This window comes from Cherax quadricarinatus, chromosome 27 (assembly GCF_038502225.1).
Source record: "Cherax quadricarinatus isolate ZL_2023a chromosome 27, ASM3850222v1, whole genome shotgun sequence".
NCBI lineage: Eukaryota > Metazoa > Arthropoda > Malacostraca > Decapoda > Parastacidae > Cherax > Cherax quadricarinatus.
In genome coordinates, this window is record NC_091318.1 from 30504349 (window position 1) to 30516800 (window position 12452).

General features: G+C 35.4%; 2 protein-coding genes across 8 annotated transcripts in view; one reads left to right on the top strand and one right to left on the bottom strand.

Moving 5' to 3' along the window:
* Nucleotides 1-4397, top strand: part of Wdfy2 (WD repeat and FYVE domain containing 2) — a 56428-nt gene extending 52031 nt beyond the window's left edge. For both annotated transcript variants that reach the window (XR_011392501.1, XR_011392500.1), the window contains one exon: nucleotides 4204-4397. The gene's annotated coding sequence lies outside the window, so the exon portion shown is untranslated. The remainder of the gene's footprint in view (nucleotides 1-4203) is intronic.
* The window catches only part of Schip1 (Schwannomin interacting protein 1), a 90623-nt gene continuing 80521 nt past the window's right edge, over nucleotides 2351-12452 (bottom strand). For all 6 annotated transcript variants that reach the window (XM_070089223.1, XM_070089221.1, XM_070089222.1 and 3 more), the window contains 2 exons: nucleotides 9276-9375; nucleotides 2351-8729 (listed from right to left, as the gene is read on the bottom strand). In XM_070089223.1, the coding sequence (XP_069945324.1) occupies nucleotides 8600-8729; nucleotides 9276-9375 (230 nt within the window). In that variant the 3' untranslated portion in view covers nucleotides 2351-8599. The remainder of the gene's footprint in view (nucleotides 8730-9275; nucleotides 9376-12452) is intronic.

Genomic DNA, 12452 nt, shown 5'->3' on the forward strand with positions numbered 1-12452 from the left:
ATGAGGATATGATACCATAGGTTGAGTGCTTCCCTACAAACAAGAATTACATTGGATTTGTTAAACCCATGCAGTGCTGTATGACCCTGGTGGTTTAGCACTGTTTTTTTTATAATAGTTATACCCATAGGTGTTACATTTTTTTTTACATTAATGGCAGAGCACTAAACCTGTAGGTGTCATACATGTGGAGGAATTGAAGGCTATCAGTTTCAATGCAAGTAAGGGGATTTGGGGGGGGAGGGGGGAGGATAGCTCCAGTTCTTTACATCAAGGGCTCTTCACAAGCATCAAGGGACATCTCTTGAGTGGACATGCAGCACTAAATTTGTATTGAATAAAATATTTTGAGGAACTCTTAAATGTTGAGGAAGAAAGGGAGGCGGTAATTTCATGCACTGGCCAGGGAGGTATACCATCTTTTAGGAGTGAAGAAGAGCAGAATGTAAGTGTGGGGGAGGTACGTGAGGCATTACATAGAATGAAAGGGGGTAAAGCAGCTGGAACTGATGGGATCATGACAGAAATGTTAAAAGCAGGGGGGGATATAGTGTTGGAGTGGTTGGTACTTTTGTTTAATAAATGTATGAAAGAGGGGAAGGTACCTAGGGATTGGCAGAGAGCATGTATAGTCCCTTTATATAAAGGGAAAGGGGACAAAAGAGATTGTAAAAATTATAGAGGAATAAGTTTACTGAGTATACCAGGAAAAGTATACGGTAGGGTTATAATTGAAAGAATTAGAGGCAAGACAGAATGTAGGATTGCGGATGAACAAGGAGGTTTCAGAGTGGGTAGGGGATGTGTAGATCAAGTGTTTACATTGAAGCATATATGTGAACAGTATTTAGATAAAGGTAGGGAAGTTTTTATTGCATTTATGGATTTAGAAAAGGCATATGATAGAGTGGATAGAGGAGCAATGTGGCAGATGTTGCGAGTATATGGAATAGGTGGTAAGTTACTAAATGCTGTAAAGAGCTTTTATGAGGATAGTGAGGCTCAGGTTAGGGTGTGTAGAAGAGAGGGAGAATACTTCCCGGTAAAAGTAGGTCTTAGACAGGGATGTGTAATGTCACCATGGTTGTTTAATATATTTATAGATGGGGTTGTAAAAGAAGTAAATGCTAGGGTGTTCGGGAGAGGGGTAGGATTAAATTATGGGGAATCAAATTCAAAATGGGAATTGACACAGTTACTTTTTGCTGATGATACTGTGCTTATGGGAGATTCTAAAGAAAAATTGCAAAGGTTAGTGGATGAGTTTGAGAATGTGTGTAAAGGTAGAAAGTTGAAAGTGAACATAGAAAAGAGTAAGGTGATGAGGGTATCAAATGATTTAGATAAAGAAATATTGGATATCAAATTGGGGAGGAGGAGTATGGAAGAAGTGAATGTTTTCAGATACTTGGGAGTTGATGTGTCGGTGGATGGATTTATGAAGGATGAGGTTAATCATAGAATTGATGAGGGAAAAAAGATGAGTGGTGCGTTGAGGTATATGTGGAGTCAAAAAACGTTATCTATGGAAGCAAAGAAGGGAATGTATGAAAGTATAGTAGTACCAACACTCTTATATGGATGTGAAGCTTGGGTGGTAAATGCAGCAGCGAGGAGACGGTTGGAGGCAGTGGAGATGTCCTGTCTAAGGGCAATGTGTGGTGTAAATATTATGCAGAAAATTCGGAGTGTGGAAATTAGGAGAAGGTCTGGAGTTAATAAAAACATTAGTCAGAGGGCAGAAGAGGGGTTGTTGAGGTGGTTTGGTCATTTAGAGAGAATGGATCAAAGTAGAATGACATGGAAAGCATATAAATCTATAGGGGAAGGAAGGAGGGGTAGGGGTCGTCCTCGAAAGGGTTGGAAAGAGGGGGTAAAGGAGGTTTTGTGGGCGAGGGGCTTGGACTTCCAGCAAGCGTGCATGAGCGTGTTAGATAGTGAATGGAGACGAATGATACTTAGGACCTGACGATCTGTTGGAGTGTGAGCAGGGTAATATTTAGTGAAGGGATTCAGGGAAACCGGTTATTTTCATATAGTCGGACTTGAGTCCTGGAAATGGGAAGTACAATGCCTGCACTTTAAAGGATGGGTTTGGGATATTGGCAGTTTGGAGGGATATGTTGTGTATCTTTATACGTATATGCTTCTAAACTGTTGTATTCTGAGCACCTCTGCAAAAGCAGTGATAATGTGTGAGTGTGGTGAAAGTGTTGAATGATGATGAAAGTATTTTCTTTTTGGGGATTTTCTTTCTTTTTTGGGTCACCCTGCCTCGGTGGGAGACGGCCGACTTGTTGGGAAAAAAAAAAAAAATAAATAAATAAAAACTTGACAAAAAAGAGCAAAATATGTTCATTAATTTTTATTTGAAACATATGTACAACGCTCAGATTTGCAAACACAAAAGCGACATAAAAGCTGAAGTGTGCCATTAATATGCAACATAAAATACCTCTGGCATAGCACATGACCAGTTAGGAAGACCCAAATTACTACTTGAAAAGAAAACTTGAAAAAATGTCATCCTGATACATAGAGACCTATAATAAAATTGGTAATCTTTTTTTTTAGACAGTTACTTGTGTTCATTGGATATGGACATTACTGTGAAAAAAAAATCCATTCACCTTTTGTAAACATCTAAAATGTTCTTATTTTTTCCATTAGCAACGATCTTTATTTTTCAGGTTTCATTTTATTTGTCCTTTCCATAACTGGCATATAAAAGTAAAACTTCATGAACTACATAACAAAAAGAAGTCTTTGGTTTTAGGTAAATATAAGTGCAGTGGAGTTGCTGAATAGTTACAAATGATAGTGATAAAATATTCAATACTTTTTGTCATCTTACTAAAGTAATTTTTTCATGTACAAAGCCTTACACTGTCAAAATTTATAGGAAGCTACATGTCTACAAGAGGTATGGTAATGTGTACCTTCAACTTAATGCATTTGAGGCCTTTTAAGTTAAATAATTACAATATAAATGGCCTTGATTAGCACTGCTATATCTTGATAAAGAGTCCCAATTGTTATGTTGAGAGGGTTTGCCTTATGGAAAACTCCAACCTTAACCTTCCAAGGTTCATAAAAATGGTTGTCAATTGAAGAAAACACTGCAAGAGGGAAAAACTGCAAGCATTGAAAACTGCCTACTTGTACTCTCTGTGGAAGACTGGCTACTGATGCACGACATTTTTAGTTTCGCCAAAATATAAAAAGGAACAATTTACACATGGTGATATTCACAATGGAGACAATGCTATATGACAAATGTAGAAGGCAACTAATTAAATTACAATTTAGTTCACAGCATAATTACACTGATCACATATGCATAAGTAGTTACAGAATTAAACCACTGACAAGTATAGTTAGCCTTGAAAAATGCATCTTTATGATAGCTTTGTTCCACTTGAAAGTGAATACATGTTCACATTCTCTAGCAGATTCATTCAGACAACAGTCATTGATTTTCTGTTTTTCTAGAGCCAGTTAACCATAACCCCTCTCTCTCTCTTGCTCTCTCTCTTAAGAATTCTTAGTCAGTTATAAATGGCTCTGAATTTTTGATAAAATGAGCATACATGTTAAAAAATTAAATATTTAATGAAGTTTTAGGTTGATCAGGTTCTAGAAAATCAGAATTGAGTATAATTCTAAGAACTACTCTTGAGCTAATAATCAATATTAAACATTTACTCTGGAATCATGTTTACCTACTGAATTATTGGAAACAATTAATAGTTACTTTACTCCAGATGATTTTAAAAGCAGGTCTTTAGATAATCTCCTTGGAAGGATAACAGGCCTTACAAGTTTCCTACTTAACCTGATTATAAGGGGACAAACTACAGTTTAATTTTTTTCATGCATCTAAAATGAGAGGTTGAACTCTCAAAAATAATTTAAGCACATACAATGTCGTTTGCTGTTAAGGTTTGCAGTCAATGAAAGGTTTCAGCACTCGCATCCTCAACAGCACACACAAATACAACAATTACCATGATTCTGCTTTTACATAATTTTTAAATAATTGTGGCATTTGTGTACAATACATATCAGAGAGCACAATATTAATCTTGCTTATGTACTAATTGATAATACAAATTATATACAGCTGCAAAAATTATATATGGAAAGATAAAATAAATATATTTATAAATCTGCATGTAATATACACATTCATACTATCCACAGATCATACGTCTGAACTATTATCTAGAACCACCTGCAACTCTGCTTCCGAGATGTGTGGATTCCTTAAGGTATAATTAATGGACAGATGCAGGCAATGAGATACTATACAATCGCTCACTCATAGTAACTTGAATGGATATTTGCTAAGCCATTCTTAATGTTTAGTAATTAATATCATAAGCATCAAAAAGTTTTAAGAAATTAAAAATTCAAGTGAAAATGTTTCACGCCATAATAAAATATGTTAACTTAATAATTTTAATTACTGTATAATTTCTCAAAATGCTGATGTTAAAAGGAAAACTGAATAAACAAAAAATACAAGAAAGACAATGATTATTGACACTACTGACCTTGGTTGAATACAGAAGCACACAGTGAAGAAGTTCTTGTATATATTAACAATAAGCAGTGTTGTAATTGATTCATTGTTTTTAGTGGATGGTAATTAAAAGCAATAATGTCCTCATAGTGCCTAGCCCTCAAATTGCCTATAATTTAAATGATATTGTAAATGATGGTGAATGTTTCTTTTTCAGGTCACTGCCTCAGTAGAATACAGCCGGTTTGTCGAGAATTTTTTTTTTTTCAACAAACCGGCCATATCCCACCAAGGCAGGGTGACCTAAATTGAGAAATGAAAGGTTTTCTTTTTTAATTTAGTAATTTATACAGGAGAAGGGGTTACTAGTCCCTTGCTCCCAACATTTTAGTTGCTTCTTACTGCACACATGGCTTACAGAGGAAGAATTCTTTTCCACTTCCCCATAAATATATATATATCTAAGTAGTAGGCTGGTAGACAGCATCTACCCAGGGAGGTACTACTGTCCTGCCAAGCGAGTGTGAAACGGAAACTTGTACAGACTCTCCTCACTTAACTCCGTTCCTAAGACCACATCGTTAAATGAATTCGTCACTAAGTGAGGAGCATTACTATAATGGAAGTGGGTTTGTGCCAACCATCTCTGCTTTGTTTTAATGTCACCTTTGCACCATTTATAACATTTCTGGTATATTTTTAAATGTTTATACAGTAGTGTGCTGTATACTGAAATAAATAGAATAGAGGAAATCAGCTCTAATATACATTATTTAGGTATAAATACTAGAGAGCCCGTCATAAGTCCGAGGCGTCTGTAAACGAGTATGTTGCTAAGTGAGGAGAGACTGTATTTATTTTACATGATGGTAAGATTGCTGGCGTCTTTTCCATCTCATAAATATGCGGGATAACAGGTATACACCTAACATCCGACTTACGACCGAGTTCGGTTCCGAGAAACCGGTCGTAAGTCGAAATGGACGTAAGTCGAACTTTACTACTGAATATCAACATCACATTTTTGTAATGACTTTATTTTGTTTTATTTTGGTATTTCATGTTTTACTTTACTTTTTATGCTGTTAGTACAGTATTTTATACTGTAAGGTTTAGGATAAACACTGTGTACAACACAAATAGTTGTTTATTTCCCAGAAATTTGGCAAAAAAAAAAAAACACGGTTGTAAGTCGAGTGGTCATAAGTCGAGCAGGTCATAAGTCGGATGGTAGGTGTATATTGCTACTTCTACGTACACTTAGGTCACACTACACGTGCATATATATTTACACACCCATTTGGGTTTTTTTCTATTTTCTTGACAGTTCTTGTTCTTTTTTATTTCCTCTTATCTCCATGAAGAAGTGAAAAAGAATTCTCCCTCTATAGGCCATGCATGTTGTAAGAGGCAACTAAAATGCTGGGAGCAAGGGGCTAGTAACCCCTTCTGTACATATTACTAAATTTAAAAGGAGAAACTTTCCTTTTTCCATTTGGGCTACCCTGCCTCAGTGGGATATGGCCAGTGTGTTGAAAAAAAAATATATATACATTTAAAATTTACATCTTATAATATCTTACATTGTGACGTTTGTATCGTTGATGTAATGGATTTATAAAGATTCTTCAACATTTCAACATGTGTGTCTTCCAAAATTTAATTAGCACTTAAATAGTTGCTTAAGAATTCCATTTGGTGGGTCTACAGTAATGATGATTTGTCATTACTAGCAGTGTGGGGTAAGACTGTGACGGATGCTGTGTAATTGGCAATCACTTGGCGAATGGTGAAACATTACTGGGATGAAGTCGAGTTCTTAACTATTGCTCTTTTGAGATATTCCTACACTGTCTATGCTACAACTCTCCAATATTTTAATAAATCCTATGGGTCTTGTATCAACTTTGAGCTAGGTTTATTCTTTCTTAAGTCACTGATGATTGTACTCGTATATAATTTGCCACTATGTAAGCAGCAAAATGTCAAGAGAACTGAATTCTTTCTCAGCTGGTTTGGAATAGCTGCCCATGTTTATCAGCAAATTTATCAAGCAGTAATTGCAATTTCTGTTCAGTTGATATTAATCTCACATCATTTTAACATCCCTGCATTCAAGATCATACAGTATTTCTGGTGGTCAAATTTATATACATACTCATACAAGAATTTAAAGCCTGACCAACCTTATGTAGTAAATATCTCCAAAATTTATTAGGTTTATCATGAAAGACTAAATTTCTTAGCAAAAGCTGAATATAAATCTCAAATAGCTGAATTCTCTGAAAGATTCCTGTGCTGTAATTAAAAAGGAAAAAATAAGTTATATGTAAAAACTGAACAAAATGTTCTTCAAATATGTTAAGAATTATGACAAAAATTATGTAAAATAGAAAAAATAATAAGTACAGATAAGAATAAGGAGTGAGGGAATATACCAGTAAACATTTTAGAGGGAGGGGGGGGGGGAGAGAAAAATATGGTACTGAATGGGAAGTGTATACATTAATTCAGTACTGTATATATAAATGCCAATTATCTGGCTTCTGTAAGAAGCCAGATTTTACTCAAAGATCCTAATAAAACCACCAGAATAATTTTATTTTACAGTATTTGAAAGTTTCCCTTAACATGAATCTATGTCACTAGCAATAGACGAAATTATTAAGGAAAAAGCAAAATATACCATTATCTCATGAGTCATATTGTATTTACAAAACTAGTCTGATTCAGATACTCTGATATAATCACTTAAGGGTACACTAAAATTTAAAAAATTTTAGTATTCTCTTTTCAAATCTCTTATCAAATTTACTGTCAAATACAGTCATCAATTGTATCAGACATAGTTCTTCCTAAAATATTAGACATTATTACAAAAAAGCCATGTAAAGCATTGTGAGTATTGTTATAAGGAATACATCACAAGAATCATTAGAAATATAATCAGAGTAGTTTAATGGAAAGAACATTAGAAAGCTTGTTGCATACTGTACTACTAATTTTCTACTTTGTGGTATGATTTAGTAATGGACAGTACATAAACTGTAATATAAAATCATTAAAGAAATGCAAATAGAAATACTATGTATGTAAAAATCTAGAGGAACTAGGGCTTGAAGAACTAGATAATGTTTGTAAGAAATTGATGTACAAAAAAAAAAAAAAAAAAAAAAAAAAAAAAAAAAAAAAAAAAAAAAAAAAAAAATCACCATTACACTTTAAATAGAATATAGTATTTTTTGAAAGACACAAGAATAAATTGTGAGGGATGCAGTGAATATGTTGAAAAGGCATCATCACAAAGAATCAAGGAATGTTTGCTTATTCGGAATAATGATCTTTGTTACAACTCTACATTACCATCAGTACCCAAATAAATACTATTTGTAGATGACCATGGCTCACCCATTAACAGATTCCACAAATAAGAAACAAACTAAAGTCCACTAAATCAAAATTACCTACACTAAGTACCTAATGAGGGGATGATATCACAGCACAAATTACACAGCAACTAAGCTGCATTAATATAACTTTTTATATGAGTAATGTTAAAAAAGTGACTGTAAAGGAAGAACAACCACTGAAGGTTAAAAGAAAATTTCAGAAATAATTATGATGTTTTCCATTCCTACATGATGTTCAATGGTAACTATATGGAATAAATTTAGAAATGTCTTTTCCATAAAAATGACCGAAGAGAAGGTAACATGCCTGAACCACTTACATGCAAGTCTTGTGCATTTGACTTAACTCATGTCAATGTGACAGGTGATAATAATTACAGTATAAAACAAGGTAAAATTACTCAAATGGAAAAATATCTTAGACATCTTGAGAAATCATCCCTATTTCAATAATATAATCTCTGAAATTACTACCCAGATTGCCTTCCTCTTAAAAATATTATTGCTTAGTCTACTGCTGCAGCCTAAGCTTAACCTACCCACCCCACCAATGCTCTTATGAGCACTGACAGTGCTAACACTGATAAAATGTTTTCAGCAAAGACAGTCACATTCATAGTATATATTTATCAGAGCCTACATCAATAGCACAGTTTTGTCCATATCACTTCTTAACAATATTCTTTAATCTCAGGGAATTGGATTTGCTTCTCGGAGGAGGAGTTGACACAGGCGTACTCTTGGTGCTATCTTTACTTTCTGCCGTTCCCCGTAGACTCATTTCCTTTGCACCACTGAAAAATTTATACAAAAGTAGTAATTCTTAACCATGCTTATTTCAGTATATACTAAGCAATAAATACAAGAATAAACTTTTAAATACAAACATACACATTATAAAATTATAGTGCTGCCACATACAAATGCACTGAATGTGCCATGAACCACACAAATGGTTGCACTTTCTCATATAAGACTGTTAAGGGTAACATTTTATGAAATAAAGAAGTCTAAGAAATTATAAAAGTGCTCAGATGATGCATTTCATATTTGCATTCTATAATGTTTATACAGTAAAATCAGTCAATTTATTGATCCTGCTTTATATGAGACAACACATCAACAAAGACTAATTTCAGCCACTACATAAAGCGTGTCCTTGAGGATGTCAACATAGCAATGAAAGTGAGAAAGTGACCCTGTATATATATATGCACAGAGAATGGTAAAAAAAAAAAGTCAGAGCTGATATTAATAAGAAAGCAGACACATCAACAAATGTTTAAAAATTTACTTATTTTAGGCAAGAGAAAACAAAATGGACATTAATTAAAACTTACATATGCTTGGTTAAATCTTCAATATCAACTAACATGGAATCCTGCTCCATGTGTAGGTCATCTCTCTCCATCAAGAAAGTTACAAGATCTTCATTTAAACCTGTAAACAAGAAGTAAACTTAGTGCACCAATACAACAAACATGGAGCACACTGGACAACCCCCCCCCCCCCCCCCCCCCAAAAAAAAAAAAAAAAAAAAAAAAAAAATCGTTGTCATAGATATGTGAAGGTATTTAGGGTATTTTGGGGTTGCTGAATTCGAAAATAGCAGTAAGATTTTTCAGATTGGCTCTAGTTTGTGAGATATTGCATACCTACCCTCAGTTAACAGGGAACTTAACCATAATGCTTGTGTATATGTAGTGACAACTTGTATATGCAGAGGGTTTTAATAAAGATTAGAATTTTATTTTTAAATTAGTATTTAATATTTAACAAAAGAAGTTGTATCAACAATGACCACATGACAATACTGTAACCTTTGTTATTTTTTCCAGATAAACATAAGTTCTTCATGAAGAGCCTGCCTAAACAATCTCAATGCATTTTGCTACATTTGTGCTGAATACTGTTTGCAAAAACAAAGAAAAAACATTCTAGATTTTGTAAAACAAGCTTATCTTGCTTATTTTGGAGTGGCACTTGGAGAACAAGGCAAGTCTTGGGCTCCCCATATGGTTTGCAAAACCTGTGTAGAATGCTTATGACAGTGGAAAATTAGGCAAAGAAAAAGTTTAAACTTTTGTGTGCCTATGGTGTGGAGAGTTGAAAAACTACCACAACAATTGTTATTTCTGTATGGTGAATGTGGTAGTTATGATAAGATGTTGAGTCATAGGCCTTTTACTTTGAACAAACTATGTTAATGGCAACAAGAATAATAATAATAATAATAATAATAATAATAATAATAATAATCACTCTGGGGCACTTTAAATGGCATATATGTTATTATTGACATTTTCATTAATCTGCCTATGACATTTTTTTTTAAATTATACAAGAAATATATCATGGTGCCCAGTGGCCTGGTGGCAAAAGCTTTCACTTCACACGGTGAGGGGTCCAGGTTCGATTCCTGGCGAAGGGTTGGAAACATCGGACGTGTTTCCTTGCACAGGTTGTCTATATTCACCCATCAGTAAAGTGGGTACCTGGGTGTTAGTGGACTGGTGTGGGTCGCATCCTAGGACAAAATTGACCTAATTTGCCCGAAATGCTCTGCATAGCAGGCGGCTTTCTATATAGTAGTACAGTGGAACCTCAAATTTTGAACGTATCGCTTATCAAACTCTTCGTTTTTCGACCACTTTTTTTGAACCAACTCTGTCCTTATTATCAAACTCGCCCCTTTTTTCGAACCGCCAGGTACTGGACCTGTCCGCTAGCCCATTCTGTCCGCGTCCCCATGCAGTCACCGTGAGCCAGTCTGGCTTTGTTGATGCTTGAGTGAACACTAACCTGCAGTCTCATTCAAACATTTTACGATTAATTCATTGCGTTTAACGCTTGTGGGACTGTGAAATAAGCTACCATGGGCCCAAAGAAACTTGCTAGTGGTACCCCTGTGGTAAAGAAAGTGAGAAAGACCATAGATGTGAAGAAGGAAATAATACAGAAGTATGAGTGGTGTGCGACTTATTGAGCTTGCCAGGATATACGGAAAAACAAGTCGGCCATCACCTCTATCCTGGCAAAGAAAAAACAAATCAAGGAAGCTGATGTTGCAAAAGGTGTTGATATGCTAACCAAAAAAAGACCACAGACAATCGATCAGGTTGAGAAGTTGTTGCTGGTGTGGATCAAGGATAAAGAGATGGCAGGTGATAGTGTTTCAGAGACGATTATTTGTGAAAAGGCAAGGAAGCTGCATGCCGATTCAAAGATTAAGGAGATTTGTGCCAAGTGGAATGATGTCTAAATGTTTGTGGAGAAGTACCACCCAGAGCAAGCTGAAACAAGCCATCTATGCAACAAGTTCTGTGACAGAATCATATCCCATATTAGGGAAATCTTAAAGAGGCGCTAGAAACAGATGACTGTGGGCAGTTATTTTGTGAGACAGGGGTCCAGTGACTCTCAAGCTCGTCCTAGTGGCATTAAAAGACAGAGAAGGGAAGTAACCCCGCACTGTGTCTCTCTGTTATGTCTGGAAACTTTCCAAAATTTAAAGTGTTTTAAAGTTATTTCATGTTTTATATACACTTACCATCCGACTTACGACCTGCGTGACATACAACCACTCGACTTATGACTGTGCGTCTGGCAGCAGGGCTACCAGACACACGGTCAGACACAGCAGTATAATGACTCTTTACTGACAACTTTTTGCGTACACAAGTAGAGGTAGTAGTAGTTATACATGTGGTGGAAAAGTCAGCTGGTACATGAGAAAGAAAGGTTACAAAAGCTATGGCTTGGGTAGCATAAAAATAGGTTGTGCAAGTGTAAATGGATGGATGGATTTGAGAAGGCACGTTTCAGTGTCCCTTCTCTATTACGTAAGAACATAAGAACGGAGTAACACTGCAACAGGCCTGTTGGCCCAAACTGGGCATGTCCTTAATGTAATAGCAATTATGTGATGGCAGGGTTTGCTTAACAAGTGTGTGAGATCATTTTTATTTGTAGGTTTCCAGTAAACTTGAAATCTTAGATTATCTACTCTGTGAACGAGGACATGTTGAAAATGTAGCTTGTCACCGGACTCTTCTTCAGCATTAATCACTGTTTCTAACACAATTAAACAAAACAAAGGCAGCTTCATCATTTCTGAAGTCTTAGTGAGAATCCTCCTGAAAATGGTAAACCCTGACATTACATAATTGCTACTACATAAAGGGCATGCCCAGTTTGGGCCAACAGGCCTGTTGCAGTGTTCCTCCTTTCTTATGTTCTTGTGTAATAGAGAAGGGACACTAAAACATGCCTTCTCAAATCCATCCATATACGTACATACATATTTTTATGTACCCAAGCTATAGCTTTTGTAACCTTTCTTTCTTCCTCTGAAAGGGTACATAAAGTGTAGACGATCCTCAACCAAGCACTAGTGGGCTGTAAATGTGTCCCAATCCTTATTTGTATTTCACTTATACAGTGGTCCCTCCTTTTTCGTAATTAATCCGTTCCTGGAGCCGTTACTATAAACGAAATTTACGATTTACGAATCGATT